Source organism: Bison bison, unplaced genomic scaffold (genome assembly GCF_000754665.1).
Source record: "Bison bison bison isolate TAMUID 2011002044 unplaced genomic scaffold, Bison_UMD1.0 scf7180017864480, whole genome shotgun sequence".
Classification (NCBI taxonomy): domain Eukaryota; kingdom Metazoa; phylum Chordata; class Mammalia; order Artiodactyla; family Bovidae; genus Bison; species Bison bison.
The window spans coordinates 3,309,990-3,335,687 of NW_011495040.1; the positions used below are offsets into that span (position 1 = coordinate 3,309,990).

General features: G+C 43.8%; 1 protein-coding gene across 2 annotated transcripts in view; it reads left to right on the forward strand.

Annotated features, from left to right (window-relative positions):
- The first annotated feature begins 1,780 nt into the window (after positions 1 to 1,780).
- Positions 1,781 to 25,698, forward strand: part of RMND5A (required for meiotic nuclear division 5 homolog A (S. cerevisiae)) — a 60,416-nt gene continuing 36,498 nt past the window's right edge. For both annotated transcript variants that reach the window (XM_010862230.1, XM_010862231.1), the window contains exons 1-2: positions 1,781 to 2,078; positions 20,518 to 20,660. In XM_010862230.1, the coding sequence (XP_010860532.1) occupies positions 1,937 to 2,078; positions 20,518 to 20,660 (285 nt within the window). In that variant the 5' untranslated portion in view covers positions 1,781 to 1,936. The remainder of the gene's footprint in view (positions 2,079 to 20,517; positions 20,661 to 25,698) is intronic.

The following is a 25,698-nucleotide window of genomic DNA, read 5'->3' on the forward strand; positions in this document are numbered from 1 at the left end:
GCATTCTTTACTTGAGAATCGATGGGATATAAATTATTCCCCAACATCAGTACTAAAAATAAAAGCACGCCGTGAGCATGTTTTCCCTTCTACAACTGGAACAATTCCGGAAATCCAGTATTTATTAGTTGCTTGTCTGAGTTAAGTTTCCAACTCTCAGAGTTTAATTTTCAGATTAAAGAAATCATTGTCACCTAATCTTCGGAATAACATTTTAAGTTGTTAAAATGATAATATCCTAAATAAAAATGAAAAAGAATAAGCCATTGAATACGAATAAAGGCTCACCTATGTAAAAAAAAAATTGAATCAAATTATTTCAGATTTTAATAATGGTGCGCAAAGAATAAAACTGATGATACAATTGATATTATAATAAATGACATAGCAATGGAGGAGGGAGTGTGGTCTGGGGAGGACCATCAGTGGGACAAGGGAGCTAATTTTACGATGAGAAAGTAGAAGAGTTTTCCAGGCCAAAGAAAATACAAGTACGAGGCAAGCAGCAGCTTGGCTCCTCCTCAGCTGCAGCTCAGTAAGCGATTAGGTATAGACCAAGGTTGGAGGCACCATCGCCAAGTCAGGGAAGGATTTACGCAAAGGGGTTAACTCCAAACTATTCAATGGAATAAGGCGACGAAGAGGCAGGGGCCAGACTGCCCCAATCTCCGACTCGAGTTTCCTGTCCGCGAAGCTGCCCGTCTTACACGCAGGGTGAAGCAACCGGTCAGGAGAGGCTCCAGGCCCAGGGGCCAAAAGGCCGAGGCCTGCGGAGGTGGGTAGAGGGGTGAGGCGTGTGACCTCTAGTGTCGCAAGAGTCGAGGGAGCACCGCAGGCTGCGCCGGGCCACTAAGCACCCCCTTCTGCCCCACAACCACCCCCGCCTTTCATTCTCTATTGAGACCCTCGCCCGTAGCACCTCCCACCCCGTCCGGCCCAGCTGGATTTCCCCCCTCGGGGCGGCGAATCCGTCTTCCAAAACTTCGGAACGACCGTACCCCCTTGAGTGATGGAGAGATGAAATAATACAAGGCTAGGGCGAAGTCCTACAGGAAACAGACCTCTTTATTTCTGCCTTGTTTTCCCTCATGGCTTCACCCAAAACGCCTAGCTTCCCGGGATGCTCTCCAAGTCACCCCCTCCAACAACGAGTCTATTGGTTTTGCCCTTAGTCCCGGATTGGCTGAAGGGTTACGCCTCGGCCCGGGACTGGAGGACGTTGGGTCCTTACGTATTCCCGGCGCCCATTGGTTCGTTTTCCCCGTTTCTGGGTGGAGTCGCTAGGGCCGGTTTCCACCCACTTGTTTACGGAGCGCGTAGTTGTAGCGCTCTCCGAGCTCTGGGGCTGTCTCTAAAGTTCTCAATTTAGCTCTTTGGACCAATTGGGCGCTGGCTCCACCCTCTCCCGCTCCCTCGCACGCTTCCCGCGTGGTACGGCCCATATCTTTAGAACGGCGGCGCGAGCGGCTGTGTTCCTCCGCCCGCGCGCGCCTGACTGACCCCCCTCGACGGTGCGCTTGGTACGGCCCGCGCCGCCTCCTCTAGCTGGGGTGGTTGCCCCCCTCGGGTCGGCGGCGCTTGGTGCCGCCCGGGAGAACCAGGTCATCGGTCGGTTCCCGTGAAAACAAAAACAATCGGCGGCGCCGCGGCGGGCAGCCGAACGCGGCGAGCGGGGAAGCAGGGGCGCGGGGCCGGGTCTGACCAGCGAGCGAGAGCAGCGGCCACGCGCCGGGGCCGGGGCCGGGGCGCCGATGGGGCAGGCGGGCGCGGGCTTCGCGAGGCTCCCCTGGCGCCAGGGCTAGCTCCTCGCCGCTTCGGCCTCTCGCGCCGCCCGCCTGGGGGACGACGGAGCAGGACGCGGCCTCGGCCGGGCCCGGCGAACGGCTGCGGACACTCGCGAGCCGAGGAGCAGAACACCGCCACCGCCGCCTCCGGGATGGATCAGTGCGTGACGGTGGAGCGCGAGCTGGAGAAGGTGCTGCACAAGTTCTCGGGCTATGGGCAACTGTGCGAGCGCGGCCTGGAGGAGCTCATCGACTACACGGGTGGCCTCAAGCACGAGATCCTGCAGAGCCACGGTAAGGCGGCCCGGGTGGTCGCGCGGGACTGGGCCCACCCACCCCGAGCCCCTCGGGCCCAGGCGGGCCAGGAGGGTGTCTGCGGGCGGCCAGACCCGGCCTTCTCCGGGGCGCCGAGATCCCCAGGCCCCTGTGACTTTTCCTCCTCCTCTCCCCCCGAACTGTCTCGAACCTACCCCGATCTCGTTGTTAATTAAAAGTGAGCGGGAACCCATCCGGAAACTAATTCTGGAGCCATGGGGGTTCCATCCAGGTTTAAACCCGGGCGCGGGGCCGGCTCGTCGCACCTGCAAACTGCCTCCCTCCCGGGGTGGGCGCCCCTAGTTAATTGCCTTGGGCCCGAGGATCCGGGCGAAGAGAGGGTCAGTGCAGAGAGCCCCATCCCTCCTCCTCCTCGCCCCAAACATTTAGCCAGGGACTGACTTTGCTCGTCTTTCTTCATTTTTTTAAAATTAGAAACTCGCATGTTATTCTTAGCTGTGGGTTAACAAAACAGCCGCTGCTTCAACTCCATAATTTGACTCTCTGTAGAAGAAGCCTTTCTTTCAACTCCGCAGCGGCACTGATGTGATGCCTAAGAAACTAGCTAAATCAAACTGTTAAGCTCTCCCAGTTGCATTCTGCGATGAGACTGGAGGTAGCCTCCCCAGAAACACATTGTGGAGCAAGTTGTTAGTTACATGTGTTACCTGGTCAAGTTTTTACTTGTTTTCCTTTCAGAAAGCAGGTTTTCAATGGAAGGTGTTTCTTCTCTATTATTATAGCCCTAGGCCCTGGGGGAAGATACTTAGCTGCAGTTAACTTGTGGAAGCTGGGTGGGATTCTTTGGGTTTGAGTTCTTTAAATAACATGAAAAGTCTGGTATTCTTTAGGTTAAAATATCTGTAGTGATGATTCCTTCTGAGCAAGAAGTAATGGACTTCATGGAATGCATTTGTTGAGTTTGGGGGCCCTGCTCAACTCAGAGGTTGAACAGAAATCTTTGATAAGGAAGGTTTGGTAGCTGGGGTCACGTGTGGACACTGGAGCGAGTGTGGTTGAGGACAGTGGCACTGGCTGACTTCTTTCCGCCTCCCCTTCCTTCCTGTACATTTTCCTTTCCCAGACTGCTTTCAGTTGAGAGTTAGTGCTCATCCATGGTGCCTGTGTGCGTGGGTCAGTCGTGTTTGACTCTGCGCCTCCATGGACTGTAGACCACCAGTCTTCTTTGTCCATGCAATTTTCCAGGCAAGAGTAATGGAGTTGGTTGCCATTTCCTCCTCTAGGGAATCTTTCCGACCTAAGGATCGAACTTGCATCTTCTGCACTGGAAAGTGGATTCTTTACCACTGAGCCACCTGGGAAGCCCCATCCATGGTGAGGGAGTCTTATAACAGCATCTCATCCTGGACACGGCAGTCACTTGGGAACTCCAAGAAAGAAGCAAACCCAGTGACCATAGTGGGGTTAGGACTTGAAATAGGAACATGGAAAAATGAGCAGACCTAGGTGGCTGCCTGCAAGGGGGAAGCAGATGTGGGGTAGGATGGGTCTCCTGGGAAGGCTCTGGTGAACTTGGTTTGGGACAAGTGAGAAACTGAAGGACTGATGAAGATAGTCAAGGGCATCATGTTTCCTATTGGCTGAAGATGCATAGATGGAGTTTGGGAGGAAAGTAAGGTTTAAGATGGTGTCCTGGTGTCCTTCACAAAGGAGAGTGAAGGAGATCATTAGGTTGCACAGAGGAAAGACTGTAGGGTCTAACCACAGCCTTGAACTCCCTTTGAAGAGCGGAGGTCCTGCAGGTGCCAGCAGAAACAGAAAGGGCAGGCTTAGAGAGGTTGGTCAGCTGGTGTTTGGCTATTGGGACCAATAGTGACCCTCTTTGCAAGCAGTTTCATAGAATTGTTAAACTAGATGACTAGGAGTTAAGAAAAATAATACAGATTGAGGTGAGAGGGGCTGCTTAAGTAAGGGGGCTGAAGGTGTGCCCCATCTGCCCCTCATCTGGAGAGGCAATCTTTTTATATCGTTAAAGACTGAAAAGGGACTTCCCAGGTGGTACAAGTGGCTTCTGCCTGCCAATGCAGAAGACAGAAGAGCTGCAAGTTAGATCCCCTTGCCAGGAAGATCCCCTGGAGGAGGGTATGGCAACCTACTCCAGTATTCTTGACTGGAGAATCCAAGGAGCTTGGTGGGCTACAGTCCATAGAGTCCCAAGGGTTGGACATGCTTCACCTGCAAAGACTGAAAAAGGTAGGAGTAGGTGAAGGGTGTAGACGTGGAGAGGTGGAAGGAGTGATTCCATTTTTAAGGAACAGGTTGAATATTGAGGGCTTGCAGAGCTTGAGAGAGAGAGAAGATAGAAACTGTTACAAAATCCCTTTCTTCATGAGAGAGAGAGAGCATATTAATTGAAGGCGAATGTGATTTGAACTTCATTTTAGGGGATTTGGGGCCAATCACAGATGGATAAAATAATTTTGAGAACTTGCTAAAGCAGGAATGTGTTTTAGACCTCTTCGGGACTTTTCGAGGAACTTATGGTCAGAGGGGTATTAGCCACAGAGTTTGCCGTGTTGTTCAAACAGTCTGATGTGAATTGTGGCGTTCCTGCCTATTTTTTACCTTCTTATCTAACAAATTGCAGTTTTATATTGATAATCTCTTTGATTTTCTTTAATTCTTTAAGAATAGGATTAAGAGACTAAGGAAATCTCGAGGCAGGAATACTGGAGTGCATTGCCATGCCCTTCTCCAGAGGATCTTCTCGACCCAGGGATTGAACCCTGGTCTCCCACATTGCAGGCAGATTCTTTACTGTCTGAGCCACCAAGAAAGCCCCTAAGAGACTAAAGGCACCAATAAAACATGAAAGAAAAATAAATACCACAAGTACTAGGTCTAGTTTTCAAAATAAAATCTTCTTTCTTTTGATGTTCTATTGTATGAAGACAACAGATATCATGTCTTGGTGTCTGGAAAATAGTATTTTTCAAAGCAGATGATTTCTAAAGTTCTCTGCAGACAATGTGGGTATTACATTGAGTCTTAAGTATACCCTTCTTAAAGCTATATGGACTGAAATCTGATTTTGGAACTCCATTTTCAAGTTTAAAGGAAGTTTTCAAAGCTCTGAATATGCCTATCTGGGAGAGTGATCTGGTGGTTTCTCATGACCTGATGGAGAGGCTCCAGTTGGCAGCCTCTATAATTAGGCTTATTATAATAAGCTCATTCTTTGGGTTCATTTGTGATGATATTCTTGTAAGAATGTGATATGAATAAAGTAGAATCATGGGGACTCTACAGATCCCCCAACATTGCATCATACTGTTGGTGAGTAACTGCCTGATTCAGTAGTGTTCTTTAGTGAGGGCCAGGGGGTCAGGTCAGTTTTTGAGGTTGAATTACATTTTCTTATGTTTAAATTTCTCTTTCCTAAAGTTGTGAGCAGACAGCTATACCATGTGAGGATGGTTAGGATGGCTTGTGGTAGAAACTGATGAACCATCAAAGAAAACCCATTGACAACCGTGGTCCACTCGCACCACCCTTGTTCCAGATCGTGACGTGAACTCTGCCCAGAAGGGGCTTGCCTGTTCTCCCCTAAGATCCTCTCATCTGCTCTAAATTGCCCCACATGGCATTTCCCTAACTCTGGGGGAAGAGGAGAGCATTTAGTGCATCATTTAGTGTATCCTCCTTTCAGTGAGAGTTTCCCTGTGAGCATGAAGTTTGCTGTAAGATTTAATACGGTCGATGCTGTTGGTGATTATTCTCACTCTGCCCTTGATCTCATTTGGATGATGCCCTGGTTCTTCTCAAACTTCTCTCACACATGCACACTCCTATTTTTCAGGTAGATTCACAGTTTCACTTTGGTAGATTTATCCTCATTCTGGGCAATAATTGTAAAGTCCTAGATTTGGTATGTTAGGTATGATCAACCTTATATTAAATGTGTTAAAATACTTCACATACAGCTAAAGTCACCATTCACATCATTGGTAGGGGAACCACACTTTGGACAGCCCTTGATTAATAGATAAGTGGTATTAGATACATTTTGGTGACTTGCCTTGTGGGTATGTATTGTTAACTTTTGGGGGACGGCAAGTGTATTTGTATTTTGTTAATCAATAGCACTTTTGTAGTGGAAAGGAAAACATAAAAGAATCATAAATGATTTATTGTTAATATTCGAAATTCATGTTTGGTGATAGAAAATTAGGCTGGAACAACTGGGTAACTGTTTTATTACATGTATATAGTATACTTGAAAAAAATTACAGTGTTTATAAGTGTAAAGGATGTACAGTATTTAATGAAATTGTTATTTTGGAGCTGTTATTAAAAGGAGTTCGAATATGGTTTCTGAAAGTGATTGTCAAGGAATTTTCTAAATTTAAAATTGTATTTCTTTTGAGTAGATAATACATTTAAATGGTATAAATGTAAATGATAAAAAGGCTATCTAGTAAAAAAAAAAAAAATCTCCCTTTCAGTCATTCTTATTCTCGGACCACCTAATTGTCCATTTTATAGCCAAAGATTTGGCTGTTTCTGGAAAAAATTTTAAGGTTCAGGGAAATGATATCAGTGTTTATTTTTTCTCTAAGGCATTGGACGTGTAGTTCTGCATATGGTGATTTAGGCTTAGTATTATCACAATTTGCAAGTTGGTAGAGATTGTTTCATTTGTGGGTGCAGTCAATGTATATTATCAGCTAAAACTCCGTGTGTTTCTGTGTGGTCTGACATTTAGAGTATGATCTTCTACCTTTATCTCTTTGGTGAATCAAAGAGAATTTAATTACTAATTACAGAATTGCTTCTTTTTTTGTTTTTTTAATTTGAGAGTGATAAATGAGAAGTAAGCAATTAAACATGAAAGAAAAAGCAAATTAGATGGTCACATTTTAAACTAATTTATGTGATATAGTGTTGGGTCAGTAGACAAAAAAACCAGAGGTCTGGGGTTACATGTTAGGTATAACTAACTTTACATTCTAGAATTTGAATTGTATATATTATATATATATATTTAAAAGTATGTTTATTTATATATGCAGATTCTCTGCTTTTCAGCGTCTACCAGTGTTGAGTGTCTGTGTTGAACTAACTGTAAAAGGATCAGGGTTTGGTGGACTAGTGGTATGTCTTACTTAGTTATCCTTATTTGGTGTACTTTGAGTAGGCTGCATAGCTTGGTCCCCCATTTGTTAACTAAACATTTTGCTAAGTACAAGACACTCTTGAAAGAATTAATGCCGTTCAAGTTTTGAATAAAATTTGGTATCTCCATTTAGCATCTAATCTGGAAAGTAGCAAGATAAGTAGGTCAAAAAAGTTTGTGTGAATTAGCCAGTATTCAAAAACTCAAAGAAGAGAATAGACCGGTCACCGATCTACTTGGGCTGTTTTATAGATGGTGAGAATCATAATAATAATAGGCTAGCGTTGGTGTTTCCAGTTGGGTTTAGAAGCAGATTTGTCAGCCATTCCTTTCCAGGCTCATTTAGGAGGTAACTCTGTCATCTGGCACCTTACTCATTCAGACTGCTGTATCACTCAGGATCCTTTTGGTTGCAGGTGGCAGAATGGTTTTAATTAAAATGGAATTTGTTGACTCATAACTAAAAAGGCTGAGGATAGGCCAGCGGCTCCCAGGGCACAGAGGGTGTCATGAGGACTGGTTTTGTTCTCTTCCTCTCTCGGCTGCGCTTTCCTCCATGGTTGGCTTCATCCTCAGCAGAGCTTTTTCCACATGGAAGCAAAGATGGCCCGTGGACTCGTGTCATTCTTGTACTGCTTGCAATCCCAGAGACGGGGACATGCCTGTTTTCTGTATTTCCAACAAAATTACTGGGGAATATTTTTATTGTCCTAGTTCAGATCAGTAAGAGGGGCTGCTGGGTGAAGTCCATGAGCCGCCTTGGGCTGTGCTTCCCAAGTGTCAGATGATTCATGACCATGTGACGTGTTGTTGCTCAAATAAAGGAGAGAGTTCTAGAAAGGAAGACTTGAAGTGATAGATGCCCGCTGTAGTTGAGCCAGCTGCCAGTTACATCGATAACAGTATTATTTGAGATGGTTTCTTGATTAGCCCAATCTTTACGTCTCAGCTTTCTCCTTGACTTGTAACTGTAGTGTTCAGATAATTCAAGCCCTGAGTTGCTGGTATGACTTCATGTGTAGACTCTGAGACTACAGCTTGATTCATGTTACCTTTGGGAACTTACTTGAAATGACTTTAATGCTTGGTATAATAAAATCATTTCCCTAAGGTTATCTTATCTCCTGAGTAGTTTCTAATTCTGGATAATAACCTCGGTAAGGGGAAACTTGCCAACACTTCTGTGATACTATCTTACTAGAGTTAATAGAGAAATTTCTGTGTTTTCATGTTGCAGTCACTTAGTAGTTAGCATAGTGAAGTGGTGTTTTAGGCAGACTGCTCTTCACTTGGGATATTGAAACTTGTTTTTATTTGGGGCCCTGCTTCTTCATCTGTAAAATCTTTGAAAATGACCCCAAGAGGTAGTTGTGGGGAGACCTGGGGAGTCCTGGCCATAAGCTATGGACTTGGAGGCCTGTGGTACTTCATGTTACTCCTCAAAGTAACACTGGGGAGGTGATAACTCTCAACAGAGCGTTTCTTCTGGCTTTCTTAGATTATGTGCTAGTCTAACAGCTCAGAGAACAAGAAACTAGAATCTCTGGCAGCACTTGAGGCTTTTAGAAATAAGCTTCCACTCTGTTTTGGTTTAGTGATCGTATGGCTGAGCTCAAAGTGGTTCTTTGGGAACATTGTTTGGGAAATCCATATGTCTTCTTTTGCCAAGTCTTTCTCCACCTAAGAGGCCTGGGGCACAGGATGTGCTGTATGTGTGCAATCCATATAGATTTAATATTTTCTTATTGGTCTGTGAAGATGTTTGGGAGGAGATAAAGAGAGACTTTAAAAAAGAAGCATGGCATGCATGGCCTCAGTCCACCAGGAAGGTAGAGGCTAGTTGAGGAGACAAGATGTGTTTGTGCTTGTGGAGAAGAACATAAAGTTTTGTCCTTGAGCTCAGGAGATCTGGATTTGAGTCCTTGTTCTATCACTTCACTGCCTCTCCGTGTGTGTGTGTGTGTGTGTGTGCGCGCGCGCGCGCGTGTGTGTGCATGCACACATCTGTGCGCAGTTGTGTCCACCTCTTTGCCACTCCATGGACTGCAGCCCATCAGGCTCCTCTGTCCATGGGATTCTCTAGCCAAGAGTACTGGAGTGAGTTGTTATTTCTTCCTCCAGGGATCTTGCCGACCCAGGGATGGAACCCACATCTCTTGTGTCTCCTGCGTTGGCAAGTGGATTCTTTACCACCAGTACCACTTGGGAAGTCCTCACTGCTTCTACAATTTCACTTAACTTCTTTCCTCCTCAGTAGACTGATAGCTTATATCATGGGTTGTGGAAATTAGATAGTACGAACTGGCTTTGAACTCTGTAAAACAAGGTTTACTTGTTATTTTTAAGGTCCGTACATTTAAGCAGTGTCTTAATTGAGACACTGAGTTTAGATATCTTTATTACTGGTGTGTGTTAACTGCCATTGTGTCCAGTGGTCTGCTTAACACTCTTAGGAATATTCAAAAAGTATTAACAGTCTTCAAGGAACTTTATTTGGATAATGAGGCCAGAGTTTTACAATTGAGAGGGGAATAAACCATGGCTGTGGAATAGTATACAGCATAATATTAAAGGGCTTCCCTGGTGGCTCAGACAGTAAAGAATCTGCCTGCAATGCAGGAGACCTGGGTTTGATCCCTGAGTTGGGAAGATCCCTTGGAAGAGGGTATGGCAACCCACTCCAGTATTCTTGCGTGGAGAATCCTCACGGACAGGAGCCTGGGGTCGCAAAGAGTCAGACATGACAGAATGACTAAGCACACAGCACACTTAATATTATTAGATGATAGTGCTTCTGGTTGGTGTAAATACTATCAGTTTAGAAAAATAGGAAGAGAAGGAGCCCTTAGAATGAACTGCTTAGAGGTGGGCTGTTTCAGTTGCACTGTAGAGCACATGGTCAGTAGCTACTAATCCCCAGCTATATGTGAAACTGGGCTAAATCTTGTGGGAGTTACAGAGGACAAGCAGTCATCCTCATGCTCCAAGCATGTTCTGAGTAGTTGGGGAGGTAAGCCCAGTATGTTTTTACAGTGCGAGGCCATGTGTATATGGTAAATGCTGATTGAAGGATACCAACAACGGGGTGGGATTTGAGACAGGGACAGGCTCCTCTAACCTGTGGGCAGTTTCAGTAACAGAGACTGAGTGAGGAGAGGAGGAAGATAGGATGGGGTGCTGGGAGAGGAGGTTGGCAAGAACAAAGATGCAGAGGAGTGAGGGTACAAGAGGCATCCTGGGAACAGTGAAGGATCAGAGTGGGGAGGTAGGAAACAGAAGAATGAAAATTAAGCTGGACTCAGGTTTTGTAGAGTCAGGGCTGTCAGGGCAGGTAGTAAACTGAGAAGATACTGAGAGACTTGGGTTGGAGCCGGTGAAAAGGGAAGGACAGAGACATGATCTGAGACCAGTTAGCATTTTGGGTGATTGGAGTGGGAGTGAAGTTTGACTAGAGGCAGAAGACTAGTTAAGGTTCCTTGTCAGCGTGCGCCTGATGAAATAGGGACCTATTCTGGGGTAGTGGTAGAGATGTAGAGACCCAGGTGTGGAGTCTCCTGAGGGAAGAAATTACCAGGACATGGGGCAGAATAGGAGAGAAGGGCTGGAAAAATCAAAGGTTCATCTAGGGTTCTGAGCATGAATGACAGACAATTACAGAACCAGGAGGGAAATGGGAAGTTCAGGAGAGGGGAAGGTAGAAATTTGGGTTTGATTTTTAAATAAGAAACCCATATTCAAATGCTATAAGAAGCCCTATCTGGTTCACTCATTCATTTCAGAGATAAATAGATGTCTTGATTAGTTCTCTGTGTTTTGAATTTGAAGGAAGTGAACAGGCTCTCAAAATATCTTGTTGTTTAGTCACTAAGTCGTGTCTGACTCTTGCAACCCCATGGACTGTAGTCCGCCAGGCTCCTCTGTCCATGGGATTGTCCAGGCAGGAATACTGGGGTGGTTGCCATTTTCTTCTCCAGGGGATCTTTCCGACCCAGGGATCGAACCCAAGTCTCCTGCATTGGAAGGCAGGTTCTTTACCACTGAGCCACCTGGGAAGCCCCTAAAAATATCTAACAGACATCTAAAAACTTGTTCCTACATCTTCCTTCTCTTCTTCTCTGGCCAGTTCTTGCCTCACAGACTCCTGTAGAGCCCTGCTTTCTTCCCCGTGCCCATCACATTGGTCTGGCTCTCTGCTCCAGGAGGACTGTTAGTCTGTGCCACGTCACTTAGCTCTTAGAGATAAACTGAGGTGATTTGTTTTCTCTTGTGTTTGGACTTGCACCCGCCTCGGCTGTGATTTGGTGCAGCGGATCCGAATACCCATCTGTGAATTTACCTTTGGGGTGGACGAACAAATGCTATACTTTCCTTTACTATGTACATTTGCCAGCTGTTAATATACCAAAAAGTTTATTTTGTTTTCAGGGTGTACTGCCTCTAGGAAAAAAGAAAAAGAGTGTTTTCTATTTGTGCCTTTTCCTGCTTCCTCTGAGTATGTCTCTGTTGAGTGGTTACTGTGTCCTGAGTGCCAGGGTAGCTCATGAGAAGCCCAAAACCTCAGCAGGCCACAGTTTGGCTTGCTACTTGGGCTTCCCTGGTGGCTCAGACAATAAAGGATCTGCCTGCAATGCAGGAGACCCGGATTCCATCGCTGGGTTGGGAAGATCCCCTGGAGAAGGGAATGGCTACCTACTTCAGTATTCTTGCCTGGAGAATTCCATGGACAGAGGAGCCTGTTGGGCAACAGTCCTTGAGGTTGCAGAGTCAGACACAGCTGAGTGACTGACGCTAACTATGGTTTGCTACATACAGTATGAAATAGCCCTTTATTATAATTTTTAATACCAACCTTTTTAGAGTTTCAAGTTTTTCTGTTTTAATATCTTGCAAGCATATCCATGTTTACTTGTCAATGACTTTTTAAAAAAATTTTTAATTGGAGGATAATTGCTTTACAGTGTTATGTTGGTTTCAGCCGTACAGCAACACAAACCAGCCATAAGTATACATATATCCCATCCCTCTTGAACCTACCTTCCAACCCTGCCCTCCATCCCACTCCTCTGGGTCATGATGGAGCCAGAGTACCAGGCTGAGCTCCCTGTGTTACACAGAAGCTTCCAGTTAGCTACCTATTTTACATGTTGTCAGTGACCTTTAGAATCAGTCTTATCCTTGAAATTGAGACGGTGTAGTACACAATCTATTATGTTTCTATTCATTCAGTAAATAGTTATTGAATGCCTAATATGTGCTGATTTCCATGCTAAACATGGGAAATTAAATACTTATGTTTTCTACCTTCAAGTAATTTCATGGGAGTGATAAATAAATATTTACAGTGTAGTGTGGAACCCTGGTAGAGAAGTACAAGAAGCTATGCAAGCAAATATTTTTCTAATTTACTGTTTCCAGGTAACTAATGGACATAAATCCTGAAATGGATAGGCAGTGAAGCTAAGGGCAGAACTTGAAGTCTTAACTGGGTTCTATAAAAACAACTTAATGTTGTGTGCTTAGTTGCTCAGTCGTGTCTGACTCTTTGTGACCCCATGGACTGTAGCCTGTCAGATTCCTCTGTCCATGGGGTTGTCCAGGCAAGAACACTGGAGTGGGTTGTCATTTCCTTCTCCAAGTAATCTTCCTGACCCAGGGATCAAACCCATGTCTCTTGTGTCTTCTGCATTGTAGGCAGATTCTTTACCACTGTACCGCCTGGGAAGCAAGGTAAAATCAATTTAGGAGTTAACTCACATATGTGTAATTTAGTTTGGCAGATGTCTGATTTTGGAGGAGACCATGTCTATTCTAATTTTAGAGAATATCATGCTTAAATTTTGTTTATAAAAGGTACTGTTCTATTGCACTAAAAGGAAAAGTATCTTTAACTTAGACCAACTGTGTATGTGGATTCTTTGCTTGGATTTAGGATTGATTATTGCCATACTAATTGTTTTGCTTGTTGAATCAAGTCAAATAATAAAAGTGACCTTAAAAATAGTACTTCTGTGTTACAGCCACTTTGGAAGATGGTTTGGTGTTTTCTTACAAAACTAAACATTATTCTTGCAATAAAAGGCAACAATCAGTGTTCCTTGGTATTTACCTAAAGGAGTTGAAACTTAACTTCACACAAAAACCTGCACCTGGATGTTTATGGCAGGTTTATTCATAATTGCCAAAGCTTGAAGACAGCCAAGATGTCCTTCAGTAGATGAATGGCTAAAGTGTGGTTATACACAGACAGTGGGCTAAATAAAAAGAAAAGAACTTTCAGGCTGTACATGTGTGGAGGCAGGGTATACTGGGAAGTCTCATTGCCTCCCTCTCAATTTTGTTGTAAGTATAAAACTGATCTTGAAAAATAGTCTTTGAAAAAAAAGTATTTGTGGTGACAGTAAAAGGTGAGTGATTTCTTTTCATACTTGTGTATGGGTCCTGAGTCCAGGGAGGTTTATTGCATTGCCAGACACACTTGCACAGGACTTTATCCTGGGTAAAAAGTGACCACTCTCCTAGTGGCCAACATGGATCCCAGCGTTCACCTTCAGCTCTGGTTGTTATGGTAAAGATGGCTGTCACAGGAACTGCACAGTTTAACTTCTAGGAACTGAATCCAGTTAGTTTTCTTTCATAGAGAAGCAGGTTTCTGTTTCTCTTAGAAGCAGGTTTTGTTTTCAGACGAAAGAACATTAGGCCTCTCCCTTTAGGACTTAGAAGATTGGTCTCAGTCGGTTTGGTGATTACAGTGATTTCCAAACCTGTTTTTACCTTTGGCTGCTTTCCACCGAATCCATTTGAAAATGCATTAGTGGAATCCTTCTCTCTGAACAGGGCTTTCCTGGGGTTCTCTTTCAGATTATGCCATTACACTTTTCTTGTGCTTCCAAATACTTTGTAGAAATTATTCTCCTTGGGGCATACTGAAAACTCAGTGTTAATTAATTGACCTTATATTATTCCTCACATCTATGATTTATAAACATAGCAAACTGAGTCACTAAAATTTGAAAATATCAATGGATTTTGAGGTTGGGGCATAGAAGTTCAACTGGCAAACCCCAAATGACTTCTCTCCAGCTTGAGCTTTGCTTTTGTGTTCCTTAACCTTTTGTTTGTTGTCTCCTAATTGTAGAAATAAACATATCCAGATGTTATGGTTTGCATTTTTAGGCTTTTTAAAAAATTAAGTTAAAGTTCACATACCACAAAATCACCCTTTGAAAGTGTGAAATTCACTAACTTTTAGTACATTCAGACTTGTGTAGTCATAACCGTTATCTAATTTGAGAACATTTTCTTCACTCCAGGAAGAAACCTCCTCTCATTCACAGTCATTCTCCATTCCACACTTCTCCAGCTCTGACAACTATGAATCTCCTCGCCTGTTCTGGATGTTTCACATAAGTAGAATCAAGCAATCTGTGGCCTTTTGCGTGGCGTATTTCAGCTTACTATTTTCAAGGTTCATCCATGTTGTAGCATATATTAGTGCTTCCTTCCTTTTTATAGCTGAATAATACTCTGTTGTATGGACTTGCCACATTTTGTTTATCCATTCATCATTTGGGTATTTGAATTGTTTCTATTTTGGGGCTATTAAATGCTGCTGTGAACATGTACAAGTTTGTGTATGGATGTATGTTTTCATTTCTCTTGGGCCTGGCTTGCTGCGATTCATGGGGTTGCAAAGAGTCGGACACGACTGAGCAACTGAACTGATGTACCTACATGTGGAATTCTTGGCTCATACGGTAACTTTGTTTAACTTTCTGAGGAATGTTTTCTACAGCTTTTGCACCATCCCTCAGCAATATATGTGGGTCCACATTCTTGCCAACACTTACTATTGTCGTCTACCTTTTTTCATTGTAGCTATCCCAGTGGGTGTGAAGTAGTTTCTGACTGTAGTTTTGGTTTGCATTTCCCTATTGATTAATGATGCTGAGTACCTTTTCCTGTGCTTATTGGTTATTTGTATATCTTTTGTTTTGGCTATGCCACACGACTTGTGGAATCTTAGTTCCATGATCAGGAATTGAACCTGGCCATGGCAGTGAAAGCACCAAGACCTAACCATTGGACCACCAAGGAGTTCCCACTATATCTTATTTGGGAAAAAAAATCTATTCAAATTCTTTGCCTATTTTTAACTGGATTGTTCATCATGGAACAACAGACTGGTTCCAAATAGGAAAAGGAGTACATCAAGGCTGTATATTGTCACCCTGCTTATTTAACTTCTATGCAGAGTACATCATGAGAAACGCTGGGCTGGAGGAAGCACAAGCTGAAATCAAGATTGCTGGGAGAAGAATCAATAACCTCAGATATGCAGATGACACCACCCTTAGGCAGAAAAGAAGAAGAACTAAAGAGCCTCATGATAAAAGTGAAAGAGGAGAGTGAAGAAGTTGGCTTAAAGCTCAACATTCAGAAAACTAAGATCATGGCATCCGGTCCCATCACTTCATGGCAGATAGATGGGGAAACAGTGGAAACAGTGACTGACTTTATTTTTCTGGGCTCCAAAATCACCGCAGATGGCGATTGCAGCAATGAAATTAAAAGACACTTGCTCCTTGGAAGGAGAGTTATGACCAACCTAGATAGCATATTAAAAAGCAGAGGCATTACTTTGCCCACAAAGGTCCGTCTAGTCAAGGCTGTGGTTTTTCCAGTGGTCATGTGTGGATGTGAGAATTGGACTATAAAGAAAGCTGAGCGCTGAAGAATTGATGCTTTTGAACTGTGGTGTTGGAGAAGACTCTTGAGAGTCCCTTGGACTACAAGGAGATCCAACCAGTCCATCCTAAAGGAGATCAGTCCTGGGTGTTCATTGGAAGGACTGATGTTGAGGCTGAAACTCCAATACTTTGGCCACCGGATGCGAAGAGCTGACTCATTGGAAAAGACCCTGATGCTGGGAAAGATTGAGGGCAGGAGGAGAAGGGGACGACAGAGGATGAGATGGTTGGATGGCATCATCAACTCGATGGACATGGGTGTGGGTGGACTCTGGGAGTTTGTGATGGACAGGGAGGCCTGGCATGCTGCCGTTGATGGGGTCGCAAAGAGTTGGAAACAACTGAGCGACTGACAGAACATTCTGATATTGATGACTTGTAAGAATTCTTGTATACTAGATACTAGACCCTTATCTGATGCATGATTTGCAAGTATTTTTCTTCCATTCTGTGGGTTCTCTTTTCATTTTCTTGGTAGTGTTTGAAGCACAAGAGTTTTTAAGATTTGATGAAGTGAAAATCTCTCAGTTGTGTCCAACTCTTTGTGACCCCATGGACTGTATAGTTCATGGAATTCTCCAGGCAAGAATACCAGAGTGGGTAGCCTTTCCCTTCTCCAGGGGATTTTCCCAACCCAGGGATCGAACCCAGGTCTCCCACATTGCAGGCAGATGCTTTACCAGCTGAGCCACAAAGGAAGCCCTTGTTTTAATGAAGTCCAATTTAATTATCTTTTTGTCTGGTTGCTTTTGGTGTCATATCTAAGAAACCATCACCCAATCCAAGATCAAGAATAAAACCATTTTCTTACAAGTGTTTGATAGTTTCAGCTTTTAATTTCTGTCTTCATTCCATTTTGAGTTAATTTCTGTCTGTAATATGATTTTTTTTGCAAATGAGTAGCTAGTTATTCCAGCACCATTTGTTGAGTATGACTTTCTTTTTAACTGTTTTCTCCCCCTTACTTTATTTACCATCAATCTGTATACTTACATTAATAGCACCTGCAAATGTGTAGGGTACATAAGACTGTGGAGTATACAGTTTAAGAATTTGTCTTCCCTTTGGTTCTTACATCTAGTTGAGACTAATGATGGTGTATATATCTGAAATTGTTAAATGGTGTTTGATTCTGTGCCAGAGGAGTGGTGGAGAAAACAGAATTCATTAGGAATTGAGAAGACTGAGTAAGTCTGTGGGCAAAGAAGTTCAAAGAGAAGATAAAGTCATTGAGGTTAGATAAGGGTTAGATACAGAAAGAGCAGAAATGGCCAGGACAGAGCTTACTGAAGCAATTAGGTTCTTTTGGCCCAAAGTATGTATAGGACATGTTTTAGACAGATCTAAATTTTTTTCCTGGATTACCAGGTCTTCCCTTAGCCTAAACTGCGTCACTAGAAATTGGAAGCACCTGATACATACTTTGTGCAGTTGTGTTTAGAAATAAGGGCAATTTCTGTTTTGGCCACCCCGTATTGAATTGGGTACCTTATGGATACATCTTCTGTTTACTTATTTTTTTACTTCTCTCAGTGGTTGTCATAAATGCTGGAATGCATTCCTCTGTAGGGAAGGAAAAAGTAATTTTACATCTACCCTTGCAAGTTCTTGGCTGAGACAACTCCTATAATAAAAAACAGACTAATTAGAGAAAAGCAGTCTGTTTACACGTATACCTCATGTGCATGTGGGAGGTGCACTCAGTATTCCAGGGAGTCGTGAGTAACTCACAGAGGTGGCTTAGAACTCAGGCTTACAGACCAGCTTTGGCTAAAGACACAAGAAAGGTAGGTGTGGGTGGGCCAGTAATGGGGAGGTTAGCAGGAAAAGCACAGTAAACAGGGGTTAGGTTTTTTATGTAAATCTAAGTCTGAGCTTTCATAAAAAGTTCTTGTGATTTAGGAGAAGGTAATGGCAACCCACTCCAGTATTCTTGCCTGGAGAATCTCAGGCTCCCAGAGGAGCCTGGTGGGCTGCCGTCTGTGGGGTCGCCCAGAGTCTGACGTGACTGAAGTGACTTAGCAGCAGCAGTCATTCTTCTCTTCCTCATACAGAGATACCCTTAAAAATGGAGGTTAATTTTATACATTTAAATTTCCCTTATAAAAGGGTAACTTCTACTCTGTTTTCAGAGCTTCTCCTGTGTTTGTTGTTTCTCAGAAATAATCAGCTCAAGATCATCCTTACACCAAAAGGCTATTTTGGGGTGGCATATTCTGCTACCCTTCCCCCTCTTCTTTCAAGGTTTTGCCCAGATGTCACTTCCTCAGTGAGGCTTACCACGTCCACCTGTTTAAGATTACAGTGGCTCAACCCTATAATGGCTCACTCTCCATTTGTTTTACTCTGGTCCCCCACCCCTGCCAGGAGCACGTATCCTCTTTTGCAATATTGTGTAATTGACTGACGTCGTATTTATCTTGCTCACCAGAAGTTATGGTTTGCTGGGATTTTTTGCCTGGACACAGCTGTACCTGTCACGTAATTGAATGCTCAACAAATAGCTGTTCGATGAATGAAGATCCTAAGACTGCTTTTACTTTTGGGCTACTGTCTTTCAAATTCTTGGGTCCTATCCCAGACCTCTTAAATCAGAAACTCTGGGGATGTGGATCCATCTACTTTGTCTTAACTAGACCTCCAGATCACTCTGATGTAAATTATACTTTTAAGAACCACTCAGTAAGATTTCAGGAGCTAGGTCTGTTGCTTACAGGTGTGGATGTGTAGATCTATACTTGAGGTAACTGACAAGTATTACTGAATACAGATTCAGAGAGACAAAGAGAATACAAATAAAGAGAACAATCTCTTTTCGGACTTCTCTTTCTCTTCCTCCTGCTGCCTTTTTCTGAGGAGGTAGCCCAAGGAAAGAGGATATCAGCTGTAGTAACTTTCTGTTGATTTATCAAGGAAAAAGTGTCCCCAAGACTACTTTGTTGTTGTTCAGTCCCTAAGTCCGACTCTTTGTGACCCCCATGGACTCCTGCACACCCCACTTCTCTGTCCTTCACCATCTCCTAGAGCTTGCTTAAACTCATGTCCATTGAGTCAGTGATGCCATCCGACCATGTCATCCTCTGTTGCCCCCTTCTCCTGGCCTCAGTCTTTCTCAGTATTAGGGTCTTTTCCAGTGAGTTGGCTCTTTGCATCAGGTGGCTGAAGTATTGGCGCTTCAGCTTCAGTATCAGTCCTTCCAATGAATATTCAGGGTTGATTTCCTTTAGGATGGACTGGTTTGATCTCCTTGCAGTCCAAGACTACTGTAGATTCCAGTAATACAGGAGGAGGCACTGGACTCAACAGGGAGTCACGCTCATACTCGTGGCTAACATTTGTTACAGCAAAAAGGTACAAGACAAACAGCCAGGGAGAAAAGCACACGGGGCATTGTCTAGAGGAAACCAAGAGAAAGCTGCAGAGAGTTCTCTCCCAGTGGAGTCACACAGGGCATACTTAATTCCTCTGGCATCAAACACTAACAAGTATGAAGTGTTATGGTATTCCCCGACTCAGTGGTAGAGAATCCACATGCCAATACAGAAGACACAAGTTCAATCTCAGGGTCAGGAAGATCCCCTGGAGAAGGAAGTGGCAACTCACTCCAGTATTCTTGCCTGGGAAATCCTGTGGACAGAGGAGCCTGGCCAGATACAGCCCATGGGGTCGCAAAGAGTCGGATACAGTGACTAAACAACAACAGCGTGAAGTGTTTATCTCCGAGGGAAGCTCGTTTGGAGACATAGTCTTCTGGTGTTTACTGGGTACTGTCATGTAGGCACCCTCTGTCTAGCAGATACCAAAATCCAGACTCCCAGAAGAAAAGCAGTTCAGCACAAACCACATTTTACAGTTTAGGCACAGCAAGCCATTCTTAACCAGTTAGAGTGGTAGGAACCCTCCTGAAGTCCAGATTCCCAGATGCCCACCAGAGACCAACCTTGCAAGCCAGCCTGAAGCTGCTAATGCTTAGAAAGACCTGCTTGCAGGGTGGGCCCTTGGCTGGCATCTGGGAACTCGAAGTTCCAGAGAGTTCCTCCCACCCTGACTGGTAGGGATGGCTCACTGAGGCTTACAGGTGGGGATGTGTAAACTGTTTTCTGCCATGTTCACCGTTTCTTCATATTATCCAAAAAAGTTTGTTTTTCTTCTTTATGTAGAACATAAAGCAATTAGACTTCTCTCCTTATGAAATTTAGTAATAGAATGTTGTGAGAATGATTTGGACACTTTAAGTGAATTGAATAAGTGAGTTTATTCACTTAGACGTATTTTCTTAAAAATGCCTTGGCAGTATTATTCAATTTAGTTATTACATAAGTGATTTATGTCTTAGTAAAATTTTAAAATGTATTCCAAATGATGCAAAAATTAAGCTAGCTTTCTTACTGTTCATTTGAAAAATATCCCCTCTGGCTGTTACTGATTTTTCTTCACATCTACCTTTTCATCTTCTAGAGGGCCAGTGTGATAACTTGCCATCTTTGGGTTTGCTTTTGTGAATAGCCAGTCTTCTTTCTTTCTTTTTTTATAGGTCAAGATGCTGAGTTATCAGGGACACTTTCACTTGTCTTGACACAGTGCTGTAAGAGAATAAAGGATACTGTTCAGAAGTTGGCCTCTGACCACAAAGACATCCACAGCAGCGTTTCTCGGGTTGGAAAAGCCATTGATAAGGTATGGAGTTGTCTGGAGTGTTTGGTGTGTTCTAGCATCATCCACCATTTCCCATGGCTGCTTTCATCACATTAGCTTTCTCACTGTTTGTACTATTTCTTCCATCCTTGCTTTTAGTTATGTGGTTTTACTGTGGTACTCTTAAAGTTCCGTGTTGCTGTTATTTCAAAAAATACGAATAAAAGCAAACCAGAAACCTCTTTTTATAGCCTTTTTTTTAAAAACCCATTTTCTTGTATGATGACCACTCCTAGTGTCAAGGTGAGTAAGTTTCCAAATTTTTAACTTACTCTGAGGGAGTTTGTTTATAGAAATAACTTTTCCTACTTCCTGAGTGACTCCCGGGGTGTGACTCGGCCTCTGTTACAGGATGATTGGGGTAACAAAGCTTGCATCTGTCTGCCCTGCATCATCCTAGTCTCCTTGTCTTCCTGTGAGCTTACTGGTCACTTTGCTCCAGTGTTGTTTGCTGTGTGAGTGGGTTGGTTGCTAGCCAGCAGAGCCGGTCACTTGAGTTGAGTGATTTTCTTGTGACATCTCTTAAATCTTTGACTTGGAGGTTTGCTTATAAGCAGTTACCATTTTTAGCACTGGGCCAGTTTTGCCCTTGGAATTCTTAGTCTTAGTAGAGCCCAAGAGAAGTGGCTTAAGGTTACTGTGTGATACCTTGGAGTGTTTCAGCTATTGGGGAGTGTGTGACTGGTTGTAGACATTTTTGTTCACATGTTGTAAACTTCTGGGAGAGTAGAAAAAAATTTTGGAGAGAACTTTTTGTAGCAAAACATGTCTTATGAGCTGCTCCATCTGTATGCATGAGGACAGTAGCTGTAACATGGAAACTTGTGGAATCCAGAGAATGGCTCTTAACTCATGCGCAAGCCTAACTGTTAGAAATAATCTGACAAAGTGGTAGTATTGGCTGGCTAAAGTCAAGGCAGCCCAAGTGAGAACTATAACACAGATGCTTTTTTTTTTTTTTTTTACTTTACAATATTGTATTGGTTTTGCCGTACTTTAACATGAATCCGCCACGGGTGTACACGTGTTCCCCATCCTGAATCCCCCTCCCACCTCCCTCCCCGTACCATCCCTCTGGGTCATCCCAGTGCACCAGCCCCAAGCATCCTGTATCCTGCATCGAACCTGGACTGGCGATTCGTTTCTTATGTAATATTATACATGTTTCAGTGCCATTCTCCCAAATCATCCCACCCTCTCCCTCTCCCACAGAGTCCAAAAGACTGATCTATACATCTAACACGGATGCTTTTAAGGAAGTATTGCTAACTTGTAGGTTCGGTATGACAGGACTGAATGGCTGGGGCTCTGCAGATCGTTTGGGTAGCTGGGCCTTCAGAAGTGTTAATGACCTTTGGGAGAGGTCTCACCACTCCCAGTGTGCTGAGGGTTTTGACTCAGTGAAAGAGGCCAGAGAAGTGGTGTTGGCTGCAGCGGTCCCATTTTTGGATCTGTGATGGCGGTTGCCAGCAGAGGCTGGAAGGTAGTGAGTGTTCTCTGAAATAGCTCTGAGGTTGTGGGGCCTGTCTGTTAACTGAGGATGTAAACAGGGCTTTGGAAGTGGCTTTGGCTTCAGACTTTTTGGAGACTGTGGCGTCGTATGTCTTCAGTTGATGCCTGAAGTGATTATTGGTGTATACTGATTCAAGGACCTTCTGAAAGAGTGGGGTTGGGGGTGCTTTAGGGATGATCTTAAATCACTGTGAGTGAGGAACTCTCTTTAGGGTTCCTTAGGGTGAAGTAACTACTGGTGATGTTTAGGAAGCTTCAGATATTGGCAGCTGCCAGTGACCAAGGCATTCTAGTGATGGTTCAGACCCCAAGAGGTTCCTGGCAGTGACCACTGGGCTACCCGCAGTTATGATGGTATGGGGACAGGCAGGACCAGAAGATGTCAGGACAGTGAGAGTAGCTGAAGCCTCCGAAGCAGCCAGTCAGAGAAAAGATCCCAGGTTCCGGAATAGGTGGGGATGGCCTCACAGTCATACCTCGTGTGTGGTCTCCTGGCTACCAAGATCTGGGATTCAGGGCTTTGCCTGGTGCCGCTGCTAAGGGGGCCATTGTGCCTTCATTTCCTAGCTTATGTCTTGTCTAATCCTAATTACCATCAGTGTTAGTCCCTCCATCTTGTCCGACTCTTTGCAGCCCCATGGACTGTAGCCGCCGGGCTCCTCTGTCCGTGGAATTCGCCAGGCAAGAATGCTGGTGTGAGTCTCCATTCCCTTCTCCAGGGGATCTTCCTGACCCAGAGATTGAACCCAGGTCTCCTGCACTGGAGGTGGACTCTTTACTGTCTGAGCCCCCAGGGAAGCCCGTTATCATCAGAGCCCTCTTTTACTCTTGTCCCCCAGCTACTGGCGACTTGCTAAACATGTCTTCTTTGGGATTTGGCAAGTCTTTATACATATTCGTAAGGGTTGTCATGTTTTGGCTAATTTTTGAGACAAAGCATTTAAATGTATTTGGTGCTAGAAATGGAAGTATCTTTTTGAAAGTGGACAACAAGAGATCCACATAGTGAGTAACCTACATTCTGACCTTTTTAGTGGGGAGATATTTGAGGTGAATATTGCTGATTAAATATTTTAATTTATTCATTTATCTTTTGGGTATATTTTTCATGTACTTGGAAGTTATAAGGGCTTTTACAGGTTCTTTTGGAGGGGAGGGGGTAGTTTTATATGTTCCTGTGAAAGTAGTTTAGGTTCTAGGTGACCTGGCTTCTAGATTCTTCTGATCTATCATGAAATGACACCATTAAGTTGATCCTGGGGTAATTTGTTGAATTATAGTCCTGAGGCACAGCCGAAAGCTTGGATGTCTTAGTGAAGTTCTCTAACATTTTTCAGTGTATTCTCTTCCCTTTTGGGGGGGTTAAGGGGCGGCATCTACTTAGCATTAGCTGTAAAGGAGGCTGTGACCCCACTAGAACTGCCTAGACCTTGTACACGAGCTTCTCGCGCACCTGAGGAATTCTGTGTTGACTGATGTTGTCCAAGATTCCATTGGTTTGTAAAGTCTTCCTGCCCTTCTAGCTTGCACCTCGTAAATTTGTGCAAGCTTCTGGAGCCACCTGTCATAAAGGCTGGGTGGACTCGTGGGTTGGCGAACAAACAGGATGAAGCTGAAGCCACTGTGGCTTAAGCCTTTACGTATCACAGTAAACAGCCTTTAGTAATAAACTGGAATGTTGTCCGGCAGCCTGTGAGCACCATGTTATGGGCACATGTTCCCACCCTGCCGAGAGGAGGACAGTAAGGAAGCTGGTGACTCATATATGAGCAGGCTGGTGGTTGAGTGAGGAACTTGAGTAAATTTTGACATGCTTAAAAAAATTTATTTTTTCCTTTAATGTTTTAATGCGTCCTTTAAACTTTTTTAGTCATCACTTCCTTGAAAACGTATGCAAAAAAGTTCATGATGTTAGGCAAGACACTTTCTGGCTTTTAATCATTGCCAACATAAAAAATTATTGAAGATTTCTGCTTTAATGTGTTGAGAGTTTTTAGATGCCTGTATGGCAACCCACTCCAGTATGTTTGCCTGGAGAATCCCAGGGACGGGAGCCTGGTGGGCTGCTGTCTATGGGGTCACACAGAGTCAGACATGACTGATGTGATTTAGCAGAAGCAGCAGCAGTATAATCACAATTTAAAATAAATATCAACCGCTGGGTTTTGTAGCCAAAAAAATGTGTGTGTGTTTTTGTTTTTGTTTTTAAGTAAAAACGAATGTGTTTTTTATTTCCTTCTCTATTTTTAAGAAAATCTAGAACTCTTTCCTGTTTAGGATATTTTATTTAGTGCTTTACTTATTAGTCTTTTGACTTTTTTTAAGTTTAATTCCTAAGTAAGAAAAGTCAGTAAACATAATTACTGCTTTAGACTTCTGTGTGTGGGTGGATGAAATCATGCTAAGATTCAAGTATCTAACATTTGCTGTGGGACAGTTGACAGTGAAAAACAGTACCTGTTCTTTAGAAAATTGTGGTGTAGTGTATTCGTGTAAGGGTGCTTTTTGTACATGTCAAAGAACTAGAAAGATTCTGAGGCAACATAAAGTAAGTTTGCTTAGGACAGACTCTGCTTACTAATAAAAAGAAAAGAGATGATCATTGAGTTCTTGATTAAGGTTGTGGAGTTGATATTTTATTTTATTTATTCATTCATTTATTTTTGGCTGCCTTGGGTCTTCGTTGCTGTGAGTGGCTTTCTCCAGTCGCAGCAAGCGGGGGCTGCTCTTCGTTGTGGTGTGAGGACTTCTCGCTGTGGTGGTTTCTCTGGTTTCAAAGCATGGACTCTAGGCACACGGGCTTCGGTAGTTGCAGCATGCAGGCTCGGTGGTTGTGGCACATGGGCTTAGTTGCTCTGAGGTATGTGGAATTTTCCCAGACCAGGGATTGAACCTGTGTCCCCTGCATTGGCAGGCAGATTCCTATCCACTGTGCCACCAGGGAAGTTCCGTTTAGTTGTTTTTAATTTTTTTAAAATTGTTTATTTTTTTGGCCACTCCACAAGGCATATGGGATCTTAGTTCCCTTATCAGGGATTGAACCTTCGCCCCCCTGCATTGGAAGGCAGGGTCTTAACCACTGGACCACTGGGGAAGTCCCTGGAGTTGATATTTTTACATTTGACTTGTGAGAGTGGGTAAGATTTAGCACAGCAGAGCAGTGAGGTGTGGTCTTCTGTGGGGCCAGGCAAGGAACTGAACAGCTGAGAAAATGCTTGACTCCTGTTAAAGACTCTCAGGAACTGACTTGACGAGAGTGGCTGCCCCTGTCAGGCAAGGTCAGGCTGGGGAAAAGGCAGTGATGGAAGGCCTAAAGATTTGATCCAAGGAAATTAGGGGAAAAAGGGAGGGAATGATAAAAACATTTGAGGATTTGCCTACCCTCCTTAAATAGGATGAAAATAGACTAAGGAGAAGGCAGAAAATAGGGCTCTCACTTACGGAGAATTGACCATGTTCCACATGCTGAGCTGAGAGCATTACATACATTTAGACGGCTTCCCTGGTG